General features: G+C 42.3%; 1 protein-coding gene and 1 long non-coding RNA gene across 3 annotated transcripts in view; one reads left to right on the top strand and one right to left on the bottom strand.

The window, feature by feature from the left end:
• Positions 1–16968, bottom strand: part of pacrg (PARK2 co-regulated) — a 122199-nt gene extending 105231 nt beyond the window's left edge. The window contains exons 1-2 of one of the 2 annotated variants that reach the window (XM_035610342.1): positions 16812–16968; positions 16211–16286 (exon numbers count right to left, since the gene is read on the bottom strand). In XM_035610342.1, the coding sequence (XP_035466235.1) occupies positions 16211–16286; positions 16812–16852 (117 nt within the window). In that variant the 5' untranslated portion in view covers positions 16853–16968. Of the gene's footprint in view, positions 1–16210; positions 16287–16449; positions 16486–16811 lie in introns of those variants that run through there. The other variant, XM_035610343.1, reaches the window with a different exon arrangement.
• A 141-nt stretch (positions 16969–17109) lies between these two features.
• LOC118286148 lies at positions 17110–24023 on the top strand. Its single transcript, XR_004785324.2, has 4 exons — positions 17110–19486; positions 20544–20601; positions 22191–22265; positions 23514–24023. It is a non-coding gene; the product is annotated as an uncharacterized LOC118286148 (long non-coding RNA).
• Positions 24024–24093: the final 70 nt, after the last annotated feature.

Genomic DNA, 24093 nt, shown 5'->3' with positions numbered 1-24093 from the left:
GAGAAACAATGTCCCTAAGTTCTGTTTCGTATGAGTGAGCACGGATTTGTGTTAACTCAATTTAGACTAGCCGTGCTGATGAAAACAACTGATGCTGATTCTGTCGCACGGTTAGCCGGCGCGTCACATCACTTTTAGCTCTGCACGTCTAGCAAACACGATTGAATCCTTGAATGGTTTCTTTTCTTCCCCTTGTCTTCCTACATTTGTGGGCCTGAGTAGCCACTGAGGTGTGTGAAAAGGTAAGAACTACCCCATGCAGTCAGGTATATGTTCTCCAAAATTCATCCCTGCTCTAAAACACTGGCATAAACACTAACACAGACATTGAAAACGAAAGACAAAAGGAGCCCACAACATAGACCTATACGAGCAGATATCATCCCGCTCCTCAGAGGAGGCCATAAAGTGAACCTGTGAGGCGACAGACTACAGAGCAGAGATAGAAGTGGTGTATGGCAATAAAGGGAGGAAGTGTCTATTTTGTGAGCCCCTGGCGTACACATCAGGGAGTCATAACAAGGCAGTGCTGGTCAGATGAGCTCCAGGCTGTCATTTCTCTCCTTCGCCTTCACTCTGCCTACAGATCTGTTTCCTCTCTAATGCTGTTGTCCATTCCGACTGGCTCCCCAGTAAGCCTAGTGCAGAGCCACGGAGGGAATAACACACACATGCACTCTTGCACGTACACAATCACTCACACGCCGCACATGCTGAGCTCCTCATGGGTGAGCCCCTGCAGAGGTGATTGAACACCGGCAGGGCCTCATGCTCCTGTCATTTATAAAGGTGTCGCCCTGAGAAACAGAGATGCTCCCTCTAACCTTATTAGTATGGCAATTCCATGGCTCCTCTGCTTGATGTTGACACACAGAGTGGGTGGGGCAGTCAAAAGGCACAAGAGGGGGGGAAAAAAAAAACAGAAAGAAATAAATTAAGAGAGAGGCTGATGTGGGATAAAGGTGGAGGATGTGATAGGCCAGAGAGAAACCGAGGGAGGAAGAGGGAGACAGGGACACAAGAGGTGTGGCTCATCAATTCTGAGGGTGTGTTCAGTGTGGCAAGGCAGCGGCGGCATGTAGGTGATCCATCACATACCGACCCATGTGCCTGGGCCTCCAGCTCGATCCTTCTCTCTCATCTCTCCATCTTTTCATACCGTCACCCGAAAAATCACCTCTGAATACCTCTGATATAGAAAAGGGCAGTCAATTCAATGTCGACTCTGCATTGCGATCACTACTTCATTTCCTAAAATGTGACCCTATTAATTTTTATATCTCCCTTCACCCTTCTGCGCTGTCTGTCTCCACAAAAATGCATTACGTTGCATTGCCTTTGAAGGGGTACAAGGGTGCCACAGCACATGGACACATCGCATCACCTGGATACCGAGGCAGCAGAGTCTGCTCCCTTTTGCTTGCTCTCCCTCTCTCGCTCTGCATTTCACTGCCGTCCTTGGTCGAGAGGTTATTGAAATCTAGATCTGTGCAGAAGGCCGTCTTTGCTAACGTGAGGGAGCGGAGTAGGTGAGTCACAGAGGATGGAATAGACAGGCCTAAGCTCACCTGAAAAGGTCAGCATGCCCATTGCCGCCGCAGGCAACAAAATTAGCACTCTTTATTTACAGTGCATTTTCTGCCAGAACCCAACCGGCTGCCTGTCTGCTGGCCACCAGAGATAACTGCATTTGAATGAACAAGAGAAAGACAACAATCTGATGTTATTTATAGGCTGCTGGGGAATGTCTGCTTTATGGTTGTGTCAAAAACAATAATTCAACAGGATATTTGTGCAAACTCATTCCCTCTGCGGGGCAAGACACAAGACTGGTGGGAGGCTGATTCCTTTCGGAGGAATAATTCTGCAATATTTGCGCAGCACTCCATTAATTTCTCATGACCAAACAGCAAGAAGTGCAATCAGTCTGCGAGTGAGTTTCATTATGTGCAGGAATTAGCCCCGTTGTGAAAGACAAAGTCGGGTGGAAAGAAATGAGTAAAGAGCTCTCACTGGACAGGAAAAACCACAGACTGATTGGAACTGATCAAAGGTAATTATTTTGTACAGAGCTCACAGGACCATGGAGCTGTGCTTCACAATTGTCACGGCGTCAGAGGCTTTTGCATCAACCAGATCGTGCACACAGGCAGAAAGAAGGACAGGGGATACAATGTAATGAAAAATGACGACACCACTAGGCAAAGACGACACTACACACCTGGTGTTACTACAAAGAAAGTGATGAAAGAGGTGACAGCCGCCTACTATTGAACTGAGGAATAACTTTAAAGAACTTTTAAGCTGCTTCAAGCACTCAAAGGCGCCCCACTGTTTCCTGTCTCCGCTAGTTTAACCCCATCACTTAAAAGAACAGCATAGACACAGAGAGACATTATCAGGGGGTGAAAGAAAGAGTTTGAGGTACGGATGTGCGATGGGAGGAGTGTAAAAGGGACTGCCGAGAGAAAGGGAGTGAGTATTTTCCATCTTCTGTGCCGCTCACTTCAGCAGGGCAGCCTCCTGCTTACAGAGCCCTATTGGCTGATTAATATCACCAAACCACAGTTGAGATGATGGCACAGAGTGAATCTGCCTGAATGGCAAAGGCAGAATAAATGACCTCTCGCTTCTCGTTGTAGTGAATGGGAAACCATAAGCACTGAACCGATGAGGCTAAACTTGTCACAATTCTGCACGTGACAAGAACCTTGGTGGTGCGCCCCTAGCGAGAGATCTGGAGCAGTTGGCTGGGCACCCGTCTTGAGGTCAGGAAAGGGATTGGGCTGAGCCTTCGAGTGGAAAACAGGGGCTAACGTGTAGCCCACTAAGAAACAGGCTTAGGAACTGCCTATATGTCGGCTGGGTGCTATAGAAATAAATTGAATCAGGATCCTAAACTTAAGAGAAGACTCAGGAATAGACATGATGTCAGTTGGGACCTCTGACCCAGGAACAGCATCAGGAACTGAGAAGATGTCAGTTGGGACCCCTGACTAAGGAACAGACAAGATTGCGAGAGGAACCGGTTTGACATGGCCAGATTGTTCATGGGTGGTGACCTTACAGAGGAAGGCTAAAAAAACAATCCATGCCAGGTTGCATCTCTAAATACATATATGACAGACACTGTGAGTCGTCTGGGTCCATTGTGGTTGGATCACACTGTCACAGTTGAATGATTTCTGGACCCAAATGCATACACACACACAAGTGCAGGTAGGTGCACGGAAGGTACTTAAATTGAGGAATAACCAGGCTAGGAGAGAGATGGTAAGAAGGAGGAAGCCAGGAACACTGGGGAAAACAAACTCTGGAACATGAACATGGACAAAAGAACATAAACAGACACTTGAGGAAGTGGAGCTGGTGGATATGGCATGTAAATATACAGGTAAGTGTAACAAAAGAGCTGAGTTCAGTTGTGAGTGGTGTCATCTGGTGGCTGGATGGAAAAATAGCAGGGGACAGTGGCCGAACAGCCAAAATGAACAGTGCTAGGTCCTTTGTTTTCATTCATTTGCTACATCGCTGTTTAATTTGCCGAATTTAATGTCCAATTCTCTGCTACCTTTAATAATTGAGTGCATGTACAGTATATGAGTGTTTATGTGTGTTGGCAGAGAAAAAAAAGCACACTCTTTCATCCTGGCTGTTAGGAGAGCGGGCACACACTGATCCGATGCTTTGTCTTTACAGCCCCAATCAGTGACGACACCTTAAGATATTTAAACACTGCACTGGGCCATGAAATTAATGAGACACTCCAGGAAAAACTGCAGCCACGACTTGCTTCAGTTGCCACTTCTGCTGCCAAGAAAGAAGACTTCAACTGTCCTCCTGATTTTATTCACCAAAATAAGTAACTTTTTGTCAATAAGCATTCTCATAACTGCATTTAATTTATGGCAGATTGAAAACCACCCCATAGAATATAAATGTTCCTAAAGTCACTAAGAACACTTTTTTTTAGAGTGGTTATGGAGTGCTAGCCGGAGCTCAGAATAGCTGCATGACTCATCCAAAACTTGAAATCTAAGTTGTTGTTTTGCATGTCGTAAGGAGACGGTCATCAAAGTAGATAAGGAGGCAGCCGGTGAAGTAAACAACCAGAAAGAAATGCTAAGATGGACAAGCATATATAAAAATGGACGTATGCAGAAGTACCTGACGCCTGTATTCTCTGGAATGTCCAGCAGATGGCGACTCGACTGGTTGCAAAAAGAAGTCAGTTTCTATAGAAGTCTATGAGAAAATAACCCTATACTTCTCATTTTCCTGAGGAGTTTATGGTCTCAACCGCTAGTGTCAAGTCTTCTTCTATTTAGTCTGATGTTCCTTTTGTAAATTATTGTTTAATTTACATAAAAAAAGAAGATTAACCACTGGTATGCATTGGAACACCGATACAGCGTGTTCAAAATGATGGGCTTCAAACTCGAGGCTTCAAAACAGCTGTTCACAAACCAACGGGTGACGTCACCGTGGGTTGCCAGTTGGGCGGAAGCAGGTGATGAGATGAGAAGATAGCAACTGAATGAGTGCATATTTGACCAACATACATATGAAAGGAATCATCATTGAGAGCCATGGATGGTTTGACTAGGTAGCAACAGGCCCAACAGAGGAACGAATATTAAAGGGACACGCCCAGAGCTGCAGGGGGCCTTTGATTTCACCACAGAGAGAGAGCCGAGGAGAGCAGACTTGTGTCCAACCACACCACACCACACTACAAACATAATCACAGGTAGTCTGAAACAGAGGGATGCGTGGGGAGTGGAGGGAGAGACACAGGTTCTATCTCTGATATGGGAATATTGTTTAACAGTGAAGAACATTGTCTAGGTGATTAGTATGTGTTGCAAAATGAACCCGAGGCCGTTGGTCGTACCACACACTTCTTATTCCTGGCTATCAGTTTTACCGCCTGTAAGGTCTGTCTGTTAAAAATGGTTTGCTTACAGACTCCATGCAGAGACCATAGCCTGGCATGGTATGGTATGAAATCTGACCTTTACATGAATTAAACAGGGGGGGAAACACACTAAAGGCCCGGCAAGTGGATACCCAAGACTCACAGCCTTCGAACTCCACTGCATGCACTCAGTCAAACAAACACACATACATACACTGTTCTACTTTCTCTTCATTTCCTTCTGAATGGAGCAAAATGCTTCTTAATCCAAAATGTGTTTACTCCACAAAGAGAGGAACAGTGCTCCCAGCAGAGGTTGTTACAGGAAACTGTGAATGATTTAGTATATGGAATGGAGGTCTGGTATTGAGACCTCCTGCAAGGATATTGCTCTGAATGATAGTCCACCCTCTGGATTAGCCCAAGAGACAAAGAAGAATAATGCACTTTTGAATCCCACACTGTGCTTGCTGCAGCAGCTCCGTCAAACAGGGAGGCGACACTTAGCTGAGCTACGGGGAGGCACTCGTAAACAGACACGCATATGCACAAAGTCACACAAACAAAGACATAAAAAGGAGATAATGCAAAGGCATGATTTTGTGCAACCCACCCATGGCTTTGGAGCTGAATTATTCAGAGAGCACCGTTTGCATGAAAGTCATCATGCTTAACTTTGGTTTTATCAATCCCTGTTCCTCCCATATACTCATCTGTCCATGCATCTATCCAATCACCACTCCCACTTCTCCTCCTCTTGTTCTGCATTGCAGGTTGCTGATGCTCGGACAGTGAAAGGGGCGTCTAAGCTATCAGTCTAATTCTTTCTGTGCCACCTCCTCTATCCCACATCTGTAACTGGTTTCAATGTTGTGGCAGATTGGTGTATATCCCTGGCCTGTTTTGTTCATTCATTCTGAAACAATAGCAGCTACAATAGCAGCCAGGTATTATGCTCCGTGTCATCATATACAGTTGATACAAAAGGTGTTGAAAACAGACCCGACAAAGTAACAATGAAATGAGTGCATTACTGTTTACTATTTAGCCAAATTTAAATATGACCTTCCAAGTTCAGTCTGAGCAGTAAAATCCTTTTCATCTTCAATCATAAACTGAACACTCATCTACTCAAGAGGTGTGCTACGTCATACCCTCCCTCCTGAATCATATTCGCTCTTCAATCTTTCCCCTCTACTCTAATTTCCTCTAATAAAAAGGCTGCCTTCTATTACTCTCCTTGGCTTGAATTTTTATGCCTTTTTGTGGCCCATCTCAAAGGAATGTTTTCAAGGTAATGTGATGATGACCCTTAGACTCCTCATTAAATCGCTCAGTTTCACGGCATCAACTACATATCTAAAATGCTAATACAAAAATACAGCCAAGACAGCGCAGACGACCTTAAAAAGCAGACAAGTTTTATTTTATCTTCATCAACAAAAGGTCTTGATCACAATCTCTTACATTATCCCTCACATCGGCATCCATGTCACAACCTCACTCAGACGGCCAGACAGAGAGTCCAAACAAAATCAGTTAGATTCAACAGCACTAAAGAGATGGGTGTCAGAGTGACAGATGGAAAGTTGAGCATCTGTCACTGCGCTGTACCATTTGGCTGAAATCAAAGGGAGATGAGGGGCCTTCAAAGGACAAGCAAAGCTGTGTCTGAGGCCAGACATGCTCTGCAGATAAGGGCCAAGAGGTTATATTGCTTTTCTTCTGACTCTCCCTTTGTTCTCCTCTGTCTTAAGGGAGTGGGAGGAAGACAGAATAAAGAAGACGGAGAAAATAGTATAAAAAGACAGGCAGAGAGAGACAGAGAGAAAGAGAGGGTGGGGGGGTTCTATAAGTCAAGAACAGGTTGCCTGTCTCCCTCTGCCTCTGCGCGCTGTGTTGATCAAACACTCGTTAGTGGAATCTGTTTGGTGTTTCCGGACAGCCAGGGTAATGAGGAGAGGTGGCCTGAACAGAGGGGTGCCGGGCTGTTATGTGGATCATTTCTGACAGTATCGGAGTGCTTTGCCTTCCAGCCCTTCCCCTGCCCTGCCCTCTCTAGCTTGCTGCAGCAGAGCCGTTGCCTCCAGCGTGCCTTCAGCTGGGAACACTTTGACTCAGCTGGATGCGAGGCATGAGTTAAATAGTGGAGCAATGCTCGGTGGAATTTTGAGGGGAATGTACACACCACTTCAAATCTTAAAGGGTTTGTAGGTTTACTTTCTTGGCACCAGATGAAGAACACCACTGCCCTGGAGTGCCGTCTATGAAGCTGGCTGCTGTGTGTTTTAAAATGCATTCACTGCACAAGAGGGTGGCAATGGTGAACTTTTGCTCTGACCTACCATCCCTCTTCACTGTAGAGAGAATATTCCCCTAAGTAATCTGACAGAAACATTTTGGTTTTCTTACATTTATTAGAGGGTTTCATTTGCTTCGCACCACTATTGCTTGCTGGATTTTGTTATTGTCCTTGAGGTATTACAGACACATAGGCCAGTTTCGTCTCAGTGCTGGTCAGCAAAAATTCAAAAGGTCAGGCCAATGTTATTGCATTAATGGTGATGTTAAAAGGTTTTCAAAGTGGGGGGCAGTAGAACAAAGGCCAACATTTGGTATTATTGAACTGGAACAACAGCGTTTGTCAGATACATTGATTTTTCTGCTACTGTTTTCCCACTAATGATGAGTTAGGCAGTATGTGAGCATATGACCCTGCAGTCAAGTGTATAACACTTGCCTAACACTGGCAGATTAGGACACTGAGAAGGGCCCATTCTCCTCTAGCAAGGACAAACCAGTGATGGGTGATAATGACGGAGGATGGGGGAATAAATGGCTAATGTCCTGACAGTTTAATACACTTAAGCGTGGCCTCATTTTTAGCTCAAGTTTAGCTGATGGACTGGGAGTATCACTTCTAACAGGTACATTAACGTGATTGCACAGACACACAAAATAATAATGTGGTTCACATCTATCTCAATATAATACATATGAAAACTAGAAATAGACTTTGTCTTGTTTGATGTTTAAACTACACACGAAATACTAATGCTGCTTAAACACCATATCACTTTGCGTTACTTACACGAGTCTGGGCACTGGATAATTTGTGTTTCTTTGCGTTATCGCTTTCTGCTACCTCAAGATAGTGATGTGCCAATAATGCACCACACCACACCTGATGTTAAGACCAACATGTCCATGGCTGCTCAGAGACAGGAAAATGACAGCTGCATCAGTCTTACACTACACTTGTATTGCGCTTGGTGCCACTTTGCGCAGGCTGTAAATTCGAGCTTCACTGTCGACCTTACTGTCATTCTGTCACTGAGTCCGTTACATCAGAATAAAACAAGATCAACTGGCAACATATTGAGCAAATACATTTTTATCTTTATTCCTAATCCCCTCCAGGGAACTTGGTAAGCCATGTCAACCATTGTGTTTGTGTGTGATTTTGTTTTATATAAAAACATCAAAGTATGTCCTGTGCGTTAGATTTGACGAAGATAAATTGGAATAAAAAGTACATCAATTAACCCATGACTCTGTGTTCTTTTGACACACGAAGGACACTGCTCATAGAGGAGGCATAGATCTAAATGTCCTCTATGTTGGTTATCACATGACATAGGGCTAATTAACTCTGCAGCGGAAAATGCAGGCCCTGTAAGGAGCAATAAACACTCTCCATTAAGAGCCATCTAATTAGAATGCAAGCTACAAGGGCTTGAAGGAGAACACAACAAACAGAGTGGCCAGTGTAATTGTCAACCGAGCTCTGAGGAAAGCAAACATAATGGATATAATCAGTTGAGCACTTTCTATAAGGTCACGATAGAATGCTGTGGAAGTACTTCTCCGCAACTGACTGAAGTTTCCAGATGGTGTTTTCCTCAACCGCGGAAAAGGTCACAGACATTTCAGCAGTCATGCACTTCAGATAGCATGCCATCAATTATAACCTAATCTATCTGTTGATACCTGGTGAGAGGAGCATGGTCAAGAAACGGCTTCCTGCTAGTTCTTCCGAACTCATCCTTAGTTGAGATGTACGGTGGGGTCCAAGACGTTTAAAAGCCCCACTGTAGATTTGCAGTGATGAAACAAAAAGTGATGAAAATTTTGTTTTGAAGCAACGTTTCAAAAATAATGCCACTTAACAGACAGGCTTTATTTCCCCTCGTTTCCAATATTTCATGGATAATAAAAAACAAAATGTGTGGAAATGTACTTCTATTTGAGTCAGTCTTATTTTTTTCAAACTGCTGAAACGCACGAGCTAGAATGAGCGATGCAACAGTTCAAAGTCAAAATTGGCGGAGAAGCTTTAAAATTTCCAAATCAGCCGGTGCTCCGTCCATTCGAGGCCTTTAAGCCAAGTGGTCGATCGATAGTAATGGGAACGCCAACAGGCCTCCTGAGCCCATTGCCAATTTAACCTATTTTACCATGACTCAATTCTTCCTCCCTCTTCAAATAACCCGGTTGCTTACTGGGATGAACTGCAGGCTTCTGGTGCTGATAAGATGAGCGTGCAGGAGCAGAGGGAAGGAAAGACGGATGCAGAGAAATAGTTTTACTCTTTGCGAGGGGGTGTGTGTGTGTGTGTGTGTGTGTGTGTGTGTGTGTGTGTGTGTGTGTGTGTGTGTGTGTGTGTGTGTGTGTGTGTGTGTGTGTGCGTGTCCACCCACAAGCACCCGCTGTTTAGAAAAGCAGACAGGTGAGGGAATCTGCAGCCATCTCGAACAGCAGAATTGTGCTCAATTTTCCTTAAGTTGCATGAGCATGATTCACCCGCAACACAGACACAAAACCCTTCAGCCAGCTTCATGGTCAATTTATGTACCACACTGGGCACATTATGAGTTCCTGTGTCAGATAAATGTGTTTGGAGCGATGAGGAAGAATGATTTTGACTGCGAGTGAAAATAATAAATAGACAGATTCATCTCCATAAAAGCTTTCAAGGATTCAATCTTGGCCTACAACTACCTGCAATCCATATATCTGAATATGGGCTTATTTTTATCCCCAGACCTCTGTCCTTTTTGCCCTTTCTGTGTTCATGATCTGTTTTTGACGATTTCTACATCCTATGGATTTAAAAAAAAAAAAGATATTTACTCATTTTAAATCAAGCTTTAACTGATACACATCACGCTGTTAGACAAGCTCTTATATCTGGATTAATTCTAGACCAAATCAAATTTCAGACAGCATTTAAACTAGGTTTTAATTGCAATTTAAAGGGATATTACATTTAATCAGGTTGCACTGTAATATTCTAGACTCATTTAAACCCCAATCAGGGATCAATTCCAAACTGTCACATTTTTAATTTATTTAGATGGCTTTTTCTGTATTTAAATGACACTCGCGGGGTTAGAGCCACAAAGGCAAACTCCTTAGATGTACATTTTTACCATAATCCAAGCAAAATAAACTCTCCACAATTAAATAATAGTGTGTCTATGTTCTGAGAGCCCTTCTTATTTTGGCTATTTTCATTTTATCGATTTGGTTTTAGATTTACAGATACAGTAATTGTTCCATAGCCTATTGCTCCTCAGTGTAAAATGTTTTCATCCTCAGGGACCTGCCTGGTTGAATGAAGGCTCTGCAGGGAAGGAAAAAGTAAGAGAGACAGAGAGCGAGAGAGAGATAAAGACAAAGAGAGGCAGACAGTATAGGGGGCCAAGACATCTGCTCAGGTAAATAATGATGATGCTGTGGGAGAGGAAAGGAATAAGATATGGAGGTCACGTTCGCTAGCATGGAGTCTCCATCTGTCCCCTGGGGTTAGTGGGGTGAGCCAGGGATGACGGTGGGCCCGGGGGAAAGGGGGAGGAGGGTTGCGCGGAGGGTTACAGCAGACTTGGGGATGCTGTTTCCCAGCTCAATTTTTATCCCAGAGGCCAAGCAAACAGCAAATGAGGTGTGCTTGATATAAAAGCAGTCTATCGCCTCAGCAATCTGCAGAGCCTCGCCACACGAAAGTTGAGGTAGGGATCAGGTGTAGTTTGTATCGATTTGCCCTCTCAGGTGAACTGTGCAATGCAGCATCTTAACGGGATCATATCCGTGTTCTCGCGTGTGTGTTGTGATGTGTGTAGAGACATTTAGGATTTTTATCCTCTCTTTCATGTCGGCTCATGACGGAACATTTTCTGAAAGAAAGGCCTGTGTGACGCTCGAGACCTTTAAAATATACTCAGAGATGGTTTAAAAGCATCAAAGCATGAAAGCATGTTGAGGCATAAAAGCAGCACACAAAACAGGGAACATTAGCGGATGTGTTGCGGCAAACATTCAACAAATTACAGACCACACAAATCAATTACAGGACATGATGATGATCCAAGATTACATATTCCACATATTCAGGGGTCTATTAATCAACTGTGTCCCATTTACATGATTGATCCCAAGTGAACCAATACTTGTTGGCAAAATGCTTTTACTTTTACTTAGATTAAACAGAAAAATTGAATGAACAAGCCTGGCTCCACATCTCAGTAACGCCAACCACATCTCTGATTTGGTCAGGGATCCATATAATTCTGGTGTTGTGCCATAGATTGCTGTTTCCAAGAGATTGAGAGTTAGTCCACAAATCAAAGTTTGTGAAGTTGAATGACTAAAACCTAGAGCCCAACCGATATGGATTTTGGGGGGGCGATGCTGATATCGACATTGTACCGATACATACATACAGACATACATACATATATATATATATATATATATATATATTTCCAAGACATTGTTGTCAAACCCTTATAACAAAGAAATGTTATTGAGGCTTGATATTTTACAGTTTAACCATAAACTTTATTATCCATCCATCCATTATGTATACCGCTTAATCCATTAAGGGGTCATAGCAGATGATTTTTTATGAGCCAACCAATAAATTGCTGGGGCTCTACTAAAAGCTCTATGTAGCAACTCTACCTGGCAAAATTCTGAAAAACAGTTGACACCTTGACAGGTGTGGATGAGATAAATACAGCTGTATCAGTTGTTGTAAGCTGATTTGTAGAAATAGAAACCCTTCAAGCGACATATTTTCCACTTAATATGAAAGCTGTTCAGTAATCTATCCTTAACAGCCACTAATGGTGTATGTGTCAGCTGAAGGCATCATGAACGGGACAAACATGTCACTCGTTAGAAGCGAAATAGCAGACTGATTATCGAGTTAGGAACAAGCAAGTACACAACACAACGGGGGATGAGCCAATTGATGATGACAATATACCGGATACTGAGCAGCAAGGTTCAAGGTTCTCAATTGTCATTACAAACATGTAAATGAAATGAACCAGATTTTCGTTGTAATCCTGGTTAGTGTTTTCGAAATCAAGGAGCAGGGCTGCTTTAAGGCAATGGTGGAAGTTGTTTTTTTGAGTATCTCAGTTTGTCGGGTATTAGTTAAAAAATATAAATTTCTATAGTTACACCATGGGAGACATTGTTGCTCACTTCTAACTCATAACACAAGAAAATCTTCTTTTGCTTAATAAGTGACAACTTCGAAAGTTCACAGGTACAGTACTGTGCAGGTGTTTCCTCTGTCATTTTTTTAACCCTCTGACACAGAAAATAACACATTTGTTCGCCTCTCTGTCTGAAATACAAGGTGACGACCTCCCACCAGAATGTAAAGTGTATCTTTTCTCTCTTTAACACTTGGGGATGAATTCCCCCCCCCCCCCCCCCCCCCCCCCCCCCCCAAAAAAAGAGGAGGAGGTTCTATTGATTCAATTTCTATGAACACAAATACTTTAAAGCGTAGTAAGCCTATGCCTCAAGTCCCCAATACCCTTTCAATGCTTGAAATGGCCTTGTTACCTACAAATCACAGCTCTCCACAAAGCTGCCCTCTCTGGAGCGATATGTCAGTGACCACAGGGGAGGAGAAAAAACAGAAGGCAACAGACACAAGCAAGCCTCTGAAAAATGTAATGGTTTTCGTTGAGGATTTAGCCAGTGGTATGGCAGTGTGAGAGTATCACTCATGTTCCAGACGTTGCAGATCCTCTGCGGAGATGGCGAATATTAAAGGGATTTGCAGGAGCCTTCTTGTGAAGGCCCTTGACAGGAGATTTGTTTATGACCTTCAAAAAAGGAGGAGGAAGTCAATAATAGCCCTGCCTGCCTCTTTTGCATCTCAAGGCAGTCCCTGCCGTAGAAAAAAAAAAAGAGAGCCGCAGTTTCAATTTCAAGTATTCACTGTCATCAGAACTGTGCATCTCTTCTACTTCCTTTTATCCCGTATAGGACCAGATCTTTTAAGTGCAGTGTGAACATAACAAGCCAATAGCTGTTTGCAAAAAAAACCTTTGTGAATCAGAGAAGAAAGACCTAGTTACAGTAAAATGTTTGCGTCAAAGTACCCAAGATTGGACAGTCAACATTTTAGAAGTAGGGGGAGATATTGAAGTCGGAGCATGGGGAATGCTGACAAAATATTAAACTTTCCTAAAATTCATTCATTGAATTATTGCTGAACACAGACTTATCACTTCTGATGCAGTGCTCTCGTTTCTCCATGCGCCAAGTCAAAGCTGTCAACATAAACAACATCAAAACACAGAAATCAAAGTATAAGATAGCCTTGGAACTTCCTAAATAAATAGAAGATTTTACCATATCCTTGGCAGGGGAAAAAATGATAATGTCATGTTGTTAAGTTTGCATTTAGGCCTGGTTTGGGAATACTAAATATTAGGGATGTCTTGTATTGAAAGCCACCATTTTTATGTCGACCTATCCCGAAAGAAATTCTAAAGAAGAGCTTTGTGTTGTCTCTAGAAAATAGGTTGGGGATAATTGCCTGAGAGACAAGGCAAGTGAGAGTAAAAGAATGCCTCAACCTTTCATTTCAAAAGTATGACATGCTTTATTGCTCGACAGTCCAAAAAGTAAAAGTGCCAAGTGAGAATTAAATGGGAGAAGAGGTAATATGCGCAGCATCACATACTGTGTTCCTTATATATGATTCTGCCTACGCACGATATCACTCTCCTCCTACCACAAACGGAGGCACAGTAGTCTCTATAATGACAAAAGGTCAAAAACTTAAACTGATATCATTGCTGAGTTCAGTGAAGAAAAGGGAAGTAAGACAATCTTTGTCACGTATTCATCTTAAATTAGTTGAAGGCTTTTTTATCTCTCAGTGGTAGTACTGTAACTGACTAAGAATATCTTCAGATTTATGTATTCAATATGAATAAACTATCAAGCAATGCTTGATTAAACTGAATGATCATTGAACACAGTTCAGCAGGATGATCAGGGTGACAGTTATGTTGTCGTCATAGAGTAAACAAGTCAAGTTATCCCTTTGAGCTAATGCATGTCGACTTACAACTTATCGGAAATGAGCAACAACTTTTTTGCCAAAACAAGATATCAAACAAACGCCAGATTCTAGTATTAAGTTGCTATTTCAGAATTACCCTGGGCCTGGGTCTGCAGCTACTTGTACAAGAGTTTTTCACCGAGTGGACAATTCAAATTGAAGAATGACAGCAATGAACATTCACTCACACAAATTTGGGTCCGGACATTTTCTGAATTTGCCTCTCGGGTATGACGAATGCAGCAGGTGATTGTCAGAGTCAAACGCGTTCAAACATACAGCCCTTCCAAAATTTTCTGGAAAATTACTGAACCTCAGTGCATGTCTGAAAGGAGCTGGATTGATGATTTGAATCTTTGACTCTCGGGGGAATGCTCTACTCAGCAGCACCATTGGTGCTCCTATGGTCTACAACGTCTGCCAGAAAACAACGAGCGAGAGGCTACGTCATCAAACAACATCGGCTAAGGTAAAAAGGCAGTTTCACATTTCATTCTATTTTCATGAGATCGCATGTAGAGCTGCTAGTCATGTAAAGTTAGTCAGTTCCTCAGTTCTGCACAAGCACAAAAAATATGGACCACTGTTGTAACTCATCTTGGTCTAATAAATCTATATATATACAGATGATGGGCTGCCCCAGATGAAACTAGTCCAGAGCTCTAGTAAATAATCTATTTTTTGACAGCACAGAAGCTAGTTTTACTGACCAATCAATACAGTTCAACAAAGACTAATCTCTTCTGCTATACAAACCTATTACACTTCCCTGATCCATCTTCATTTGCAGGGAATGAGAGGATAGGAGGATTCAACTTGACTGTCTTTGAAAATTAGTCTACACTTTCAACATAGTTTAGCTGAGACTGCCCTGTATAAAAACAACAACAGCAACCCATAGGTCTTCTGTGCAAACAGTTTGATCAGCCTTTGGTCACAGTTTGTCATCAGGTGACCTCTAGCAGCCGTGTAATTACAACCGGAGCGAAGGAGGAATTTAAAAGAAGTAGTACATGAATCAACAAGTCTGCATCAGGAGGAACTTGGAGTGGATGGATGGGTCGATAAAACACAGGAGTTTCACACGAGGCCACCGTTTGTTTCCTGCGAGAAAACTGGTGGCACTGTTCTTCTTTTATCCATGATTGGTCCACAACATAACCTTTATCGTGACGACGGATGCTGACTGACCTTATGTGAATGACCCTAACCCAGGATTTTTTCCTAACCGCGACGTTGCCACAACCATAACGACAGAAACCCAAGGTTCAAGTAATCATCGTCCAGGACACTTCGATGTGTTTGTCCCAGAGTAACACAGGAGGCACCAGTGCCAAAATAAGTTTGTTCAGAAGACAGAAAAAAGCTTTGGTGGCAAGGCCAACAAAGAGAAAACTCTCTGCGTACAATGTTGCCAACTACCCCACAAGCGTGAGGTGATAAAACATTTCCCCTTTCGTGTTAATGTGGCACCTCCAAGATGTCATATAAAAAGAATACATTTCCATTTTTCTCAGAAATTCATAAGTGTCTAATCATTGCGTTGTAGCTTGGTAATGGTCTCCAACGGTGTCATTTCAGCACATAAAAATTCATTGTATAATTTAAGAACCTCCATTCTCACATAGTTACAACAAAAGCAAGCATGATGTCTCAGCCAAAAAGTAACACCTCCTCTCTCTCTCTCTCTCTCACACACACACACACACACACACACAGTGCTGACATGGTGCTTAATGAATAATATTAAAACTCTGTGTTAGACAAGTTAGATACCACATTATATTTTGTGGCAAATTCCCCCAACGGCGAATGACACAGACGTCACAGTCAGCTGTACCTGGTGCTAGCTGAAGCTAACGCTAACGACGTCGTTAGCCAGCACTAGCGCCAGGTGGTGGAACTGTGCTCACCTCGTAGTTCTTCATGGTGGACCTCACGGTGAAGCCCTTTGTTTTTAGCATTCGCAGCTCGTCGGGGTAGGCGATCCTTCTCAGAAAAGTGTGGGGGGTGGGGGGGTTGGGGGGGGGGGGGGGGGAGAAAAAAAAAAGTTATATGTGATGACAATAAAACACCACTCGGGTTGAGTTTCCGTGTGCGTGTGTTAAGTGAATAAATAGAAGGCGATTTCGTCCAGGTGTCGTCTCGATACCTGTCGTGGCTGACGTCACAAGTGTCAGATCAAAGCAGCCATAGATCTACCGCGATAAAAGGAGGTTTGGTGGGAGAAGAATAGATTGACCAATCAGAATTACGTGCATTGCTGTTGTCAGGTAGAATTCTGTATCGCTTACTTTAGAGAGGGAAAAGCGTGAATGGAGGGCCAGCCGAGTCCGACTTTTCGACCAATCACAGAGCCGTTGATAGCTGCTGTGTCATGATATGTTGTGTAGCCGAGCTAACGGTAAACATAGTTAACGCCAACAATGGAGGCCAGCAGGATGGAGGCTACTACTGGATCTAGGCTCGCATGTTGCATAGTCTGGCTCCTCTTAATAAAAAAAAAATACCCACCAGTCGCTGCTGGTGTTTAGCTCCGTCTGGTTCCCCAACATAATCCACAGGTCTCCCGTCTTCTTCTTAAAAATAAAAGGTGTGTCGAGTTCAAACCGAAGATGAGGAGCAACGTTGCTAATGGACTCGACTCTCACAACGTGGCGAGTGGTGTTGTCGGTGGTTGCTATGCAACGTCAGCGACGCTTTGGTCCTGGTTGCCGCGGCGACGTGTCACTCCCTATTACCATAGGAACCGCAGGGGCACGGCTGAAAATATGCAGAGCCAAGTGTCGTGGTTAATCGTTAAGGATGATATAAGAATGAAATAGGTTGTACTTTCTTAATTTTATTTTCTTTGCCCCCTAGTAAAAATGAATCATTTAGAAGTAAATAGCACAACAAACATGAAATTATGTCTCTCAGGAATATTATTATGGTTCTTTTATTTGTGATATTGTTTTGGGTTATTCGATTTGATTGGGGGAGATTAACGCAATTTTAATAATTCTGCCTAATCTCCTTAAATATAATGAGATTATAGTTCATCAGTCTTTAAGTAATTCTTTTGTGCAGCTCTCATGAAGGTGCAACAGCAGGCTAAAAGGATCTCTTCTGCAGCCTACTCTTTTGTTCGATGACAGTAATGGGTGAAAAAATAGTGCTCTGTACTTCTGCCAAATTGCTAGCTAGTTAAACTAATGGGCTACAGAGAGTGAAAAGATGACCTTGCATCACACAGGATGACCTGACTTTTTGTCACGGCTATATAGACCACCACACTCTCGTCTGAGACACAGCGGATTGATCACACGCTCAGCTCTTCATTATACACATGCCGCAAAGCTCCATCCACCAGTAAATACATAATGATGCTCTTTGTCTGGCAGGTAGACCAAAGCCTTGACTCTCAATAAGCTGGTTAGAGAGCGGCCAGAGCACTGAATCATTCCAATTTAGGGATGTGGTACTTTTAATCTTCCGATATCCTTTTTGCCTCTGGAGACTTTCTTGGGTGAACTGGAGCAACTGTTATTAATCTTCAGCGCTCAGGCAATTTCTCTAAAAGCCCCTATTTGTTTTTTATTGCTCCATTGAGAGAGGAGGGTGTAGCAGCAAGGAGGAAGACTGTAAACAAGGTATGCAGGGAAAGCAAGTTATGTCCCCGTCAGCATTCGGCGTTGGTCTTTCACTCTCTCTCCCTCTCCCAGCTCCCCTCAGAGGATTAAAAAAGAGGAAGAGGGGAGTTTTCAGAAAGCAAACTGGAGCGTCAGCATGAATTCAGCTGGACTGAGAAATGATTGTTCAAACAGCACTGCGCTATCTCACTCGAGCGAATGTGCGGCGAGGAGGGGAGCTGGTCTTTGTGAACTGTGGAAGCAGACCAATGCGAAAGTGATGCGTGAAATATGAATATATATGTGTTGTTGGTTTTGCCGGTCTCTTGAAGTCAGTGAATTCATGTGAACATGTGTGTAGGTGGGTATAAATGTATATCTGTCAGGCTAGCGGTGTTGATTGCCATATGGGTCAAGTCAAAATCTTGATTTCTTCCAGTGGCTTCAAGAACACACGTGTACCGTCTAAATTGGCTTGAACAGTGAAGGTTCATTTGTATTTTCTGCCACTAATGATGCATCATGTATAACCAGGTGGTTCAGCAGGTATGGAAAGAATGAGGGACGAAAATTTGAGCAGCAGGATCTAAAAGAGGCCACAATACACACAATGCTTTGTTCACCATGCTTTGAGGAATACGTCTCATTTTTTTCTCCCTACATCTTCACTGTGTCCACATCATCATAGCATCCCCCGTTTGATTTACAGCTCATTTTCTTGGCCACCTTCATGCTTGGCGACCATTGTCCACTGTGAGGGAAAACAGCAATTATGATATCATTAGAGCAGAAACCGGTACCTACAAAGCAGAGGACTCAGAGGGGACTAGTAGAAAAATCTCGGCAGGAAAAAAAGGATGGCTGGGACTTTGCTGCAGAGTCAGTTGCCCCCCAATTACCATGAAACAAGACAAACAGTCATTAGAGTAGGCCATTAGGCTGCAGGGAGAGCGGACAGGGGCTTGTTCGTTTTAACAGTATACGTCAGCTTGTGAAAGTCACACAGAATGTACATGGTGTCTGTGATAAATGTTATCCAGTGTAAAAGCAAATCAGGATTGTTGAACGAGTGGTTGCTTACAATATTACACATTTTCTGACTATCAATTCCGACTTAAAAATGTAACCTAATGTGATTCTAAGAAACCCATGGAATTGAATCATGTCCCAATGACAGCACCATTGAGTCTAATAGTCATGCTTTGATTTGCCCTCTGTGTCTCCGTTAAGTTAAGTAACCTTTTTGTTATTCACTGTTTGTTTTTATCTTGAGTTTGTTATTTCCTGTTTTATTTTGAAGTCACTTTCCTTTTGTCTCCCCACTTCCTGTTACCCTGTCGCCCATCTGTCACTTTACATTTTCTTGTGTTACCCTGTGATTGTCTGCACCTGTTCCTAACCGTGTCACACCTGTGTCTAATTATCTCCGTCCTCCTGCCTATAAAGTCTTTGTGCGTCCCTTACTTCTCTGTTTGGTTCTGTGACAGCTCTGCGTCGCTCTGTTCCCTTCATATCGACGTTCCTGAGTTGTTGTTTTTTTGGATTACCTGAGTTACCTGCTGTTTGCGCTTAAAGTCTGTAAGTACTTTATTGTTTCATTCAATTCATGTCCCTCTACCTGCTGTGAATCTGCACTTGGGTCCTGCATTGCTAACTCTAACAGAAAACTATTGAATCAGTCGGTTATGGAGGGTCAAAAGCGCTCACAGTCTCTTGAGAATCTTATTGTAAAGCCGTAGCATTATATTTCGTGGCTCCTGATCAAAAACAAAAGGAATCTGGTGCCCAGTAAAGTTTTTCTAATCATAACACAAAGTGGTGTGGTTTGGTTTTCTTCCAAGATGAGTTAAAGAACAAACCAGTTGTACCATGATGACAAGTGTTAATGATTAATTGTCAGTTCAGAGATTCAAATGCAAACAGTGCTTCATTACCAAGTATAGCAAGTGGGATTCAGAGATTGGACAGAGGGGCCAGTTAAAGCATTAGTTCTCAATCTAGGGTGTCACAAGACCTATCTAAGGGTTTACCATCAAATATCCTAACAAAATATATATTTTTAATGCAAATTTTGTTTACAATGTTTTCAATGATTTTCCTCCTTGTATTATTCTTTCCAGTCGTCTAAAAACTGTTAGAATTTAACACATGACAACATTTGGAATGTCACTCTTTAGTTGAACTGATCACAAGTTCACATTCATAAATTTGATGGGAGGGTGTGATCAGGCATTGCTTGATTTCACAAGCCCAAATGTCTGGTAACAAATTAACCAGAGGACAATATCAATGGAGGCAATTTAAGTCAATGTAATACAGGAAAATCATGCATCCTCTTGCTTTAATCAGGCTCTAATTAGGGTCATTAAGATGTTGATCTTGTTAAGTGATCCTCACACATAATTCCTTAGTTTGTATTCGCAAATTAGACTTTAAGTTTGTCAAATGAGAAATATATATGAGGAAATTCAAGTTTGTTTCGTTGGAAAGATATGTACTTGTATTTGCTAAAAAGAAAAAAAAATTCTGCCAAAAATTCCCACACTGTTTCTGATGCTACCGTTATTAGTATGATCCAGTCACATGCAAAGCACAGTCCAATCAGGTGGTTTCATTACTTTCATCTCGACTGCAGGTCCTGACGTGTGGCAGATTTTGAAAACTGATGATGCGCAGGCTCCTCCATGTCCCAGGTGGGTTTACACACATACACAGCACATTAAAGGTTTACCATTCATTTCTATACAGCATCATGAAACACATTTGAAGCCTCCCGGGTCGCAAAGGAGAGCCTGCCCTCTGATATCTGCCCTAATATGTGCCAATACATAAAGTATCTCAGTGCACCTGCATATTTACTGACATAAGTAAGGCTTTGACCACTCTAGGTTCATGTACAGGTCCACACCACAATCAGCAAAAACCCTCTTATGTATGTTTTGTATAGTGATGTAATTTTTTGGGCTGCAGAGTTAACTGGTTTCTCTGAATATGCAGGGACACTGTTTGCTCATCTTCTGCCAAGTGCATCTTGGAATAAGCTCGGGCCCATGACCCTGAACTAGAAAAAGTGATTGTATGAAATACAACTGAATGAATTAATAGAATGTATAAAATCCACTGGCAGTGATGTATAAGATTGCTTTCATTAGGTAAATGGGAGGGGTTGGGGGGGTTAAGCATTTGAGTTGAGGGCTTATTCATTGAATGTTGTTTTGGTGTTGTGGATTAACAGAATGCATTTTGTGTATAAAGTTGAATGTCAATAAAGCCATATTTGAAAGAAAGAAAAAATTCAGTGTACCTTATAGGTAATCCGCCCTCAATCTGTACTGAAATCATGTAATACTGACGTTGAACAGCTTTTGGAGACCGTCAGACATTAGAGAAGCACATTTGATCAAATTTGACTGTTTTTATTGGCCCACACTTACTGCTAATTTCTTCTCTAATTTTACATTTACAAATATTTACAATCTCATAGAACAATACATGTACCAGTACTGTCTTTGAATGGTGAATCAGTTAAACATTAAAGTTTGGAGAAAATAGAATTGAATTACTTTTAAAATGTCCCTTTAGTGCTTATCTCCGTCATCAAATGCTGTCATAAAACTGCAAATGGCAGAAATAGCCCAAACATAGCACCACTTGCTTTGTGTTTTTTTCCCTCCCAAAACATTAGTGGTTCAGATATCCAGACTGCCGCCTGCTTTCCCCAGAGCCCTGGTGAAGCATAGATCCCTTCAAACGGCGGGGCAGTTGGCGGCAATACTTGATATGGGCACAGAGTTACAAGGCCTCACTCACAAAGCCACAGCGTATTGATCTTCATGCATTATAGAAGCAGCTTTGAGACCAGCTGATATTAGAAGGCATAGCTTGCACTCCCTCTGAGCATACACTCTAACATGCCCACTGGACCATAGCAGCAATAATCAGACACAGACGCAGATGATAAACATATGGATAATACATCTATCACATTATCGCTGTTCTCTGGTTGATAATTGTTTACATGATTGTGTTTGTTAACAGTAACACACTTTTATTTGGCCTCTCTAAATTCATGGATAATGTGTGTCTCATGTACTGTCAAAGGCTGGCAGACTTTAATCTTAAATACTTCACAGGGCATTGTGTCACTGTGGGCTGTCAGGCTTTTTTAGGCTGAATCATCACAGTAAATCCACTGAATGCCGCATGGCCTCACCAGCAATGCTTGCAGCAGCTTTGGCAACACCTAACCCTCAAGAGAATTGAGCTTCCCTGTCACCCACAGGTCAATGTCACGTCAACCTGGATGTGTGAACAGTGACACCAGTGATCCCACTGGGGCTTATGCAGAAGTGAGAAGGTGAGAGTGGAGGGCTAGTGAAAAATTTGTATCTGCTTCTGAGAGGCCTATTGAAAGGGTCAGGGTTGTGGTATACCGTCATGGTATAATTGTGTGTGTGTGTGTGTGTGTGTGCGCGTGTGCGTGCGTGCGTGCGTGCGTCGTTTTTGAAAACACTTTTCATCTTGTTTGTAATAAGAGTCAAATTTTCTATCATGTCCTCCATTTGTGTTTTATTGTGCTTTCAATATCCATATGTGGCCCCACAAAAAATACCATTCATGTCACAACATATTCCTGTCAACAACGCTTCATATTGAATTTAATTTTTGCTGCACTATAATTCAATTATTTTTAGTCACTGCAGTAACGCAGGCAGAAAAGAAAGTTTGTCATTAATTGTAGAGTTGTTGGTTTGATAATGCAGCCCAGGAGTTACCTGAGCAGTGATTGATTGATTGATTACAATCACATTAAATAGAGGAGAGACTTGCAGTAGTTGAGTTGAGCTAGTGACCTGCTACTCAAGGAATTAGAGCCCTAACGATTTGGCTGCAGAAAATCTGTTTTAGGAGGGAGCCAGGAATGAAAAGCATGAATGGGGATCTCAGGGGTCTGGAGGTAGAATGGGGAATGATGAGATCTGAAATGGTGTCAAAAAGCTATGCCATTTCATTCATTATGTCCCCGGCTGCAACTTGAGGCAGCATAGCCAAACTTGCCTCAGCAGATCATGACTTTAATCCACGATTTTGTTTGGACATTGAAAGGATTTTGAAAACTTTGCACCCATACATGTTTAAATCCATCCACGTTAGTTTGAGACTTAACGTAGCATACAATGTGTGAATGTCTCTGAGCCTCTCTGTCTTACATACATATTTTATTTTATCAGCCTATTCAAATGCATTTGCCTCTTGTTCACACACGCAAAGACGAAGACAAACATAATATCCCTGCGGCGACAAACTGTGTATGGCAGGGCAAATGCAATTCTCTTCCATTTGAGAAAAAAAACAAAAGCGTGCCTCTCTTTCACCTGACTGATGCTTCTCTGCTCTGTGTATAAAACATTCAAATAGAGAGAGACAGGCATTTATAAAGCTGAAATATTTCAAAGCAGATTCCCTAAAGTAAAGCTGATACCAGGGATCCTATCACATATGGGCAGATGGAGGAAGGGAAAGGGGGGACAAGAGTTTTTTTGTTTTTTTCCTGGCGAACTGAAAAGTCATCTCTGCTCACATCACATCTGCCTCTCTTTTCCAGGAGCAGGAGGCTGAAAGACTGCCTCTCCGGCGTTCCTGACATCTTGGCTCCGTTAATTGCAATATTTGCCTGCTGTATTGGTATTCAAGTTAGGCCCTGGGAACAGATGGCGATTAACTTTAAATATTATTAACACCCCTCCCAGCATCCTAAGATCCTGGGTGGTGGTGATGAGGACGAGCAGACGTGCAGGTGAAATTACCACTATTTTCATTACAGCATCAAAGGACGTAATACAAATTGGGATGATTTTCCCAACTGCCGACGTGCGTGCGTGTGTGCGCGCGTGTGAGTCATCTGCGCATCATGTTTTCTGTATGTGTTTATACTGTATCTTCTATTTTAATTTCCTGTTTTCCAATATTTTACATTGAAAACAAAATTAACCACATACATATTGTTACAAATAGGTATTGTTTTCAATCATACTTGCAAGGATTGGAAGAGACTGTGTTTTTTAAAACATTTTATTTGTTTAGTTTTAAATTGATGTGGTAAGGAAAATAAATACATTTCAGCTTTTTGTGAAGTGAAATATTTCCATAAAACCTGTTTAAGACACGTCCAATATTTTATTGAT

Source organism: Scophthalmus maximus, chromosome 15, assembly GCF_022379125.1.
Source record: "Scophthalmus maximus strain ysfricsl-2021 chromosome 15, ASM2237912v1, whole genome shotgun sequence".
Lineage (NCBI taxonomy): Eukaryota > Metazoa > Chordata > Actinopteri > Pleuronectiformes > Scophthalmidae > Scophthalmus > Scophthalmus maximus.
The sequence above is the reverse complement of the archived record's forward strand: the minus strand, read 5'-3'. Positions and strand labels throughout refer to the sequence as shown.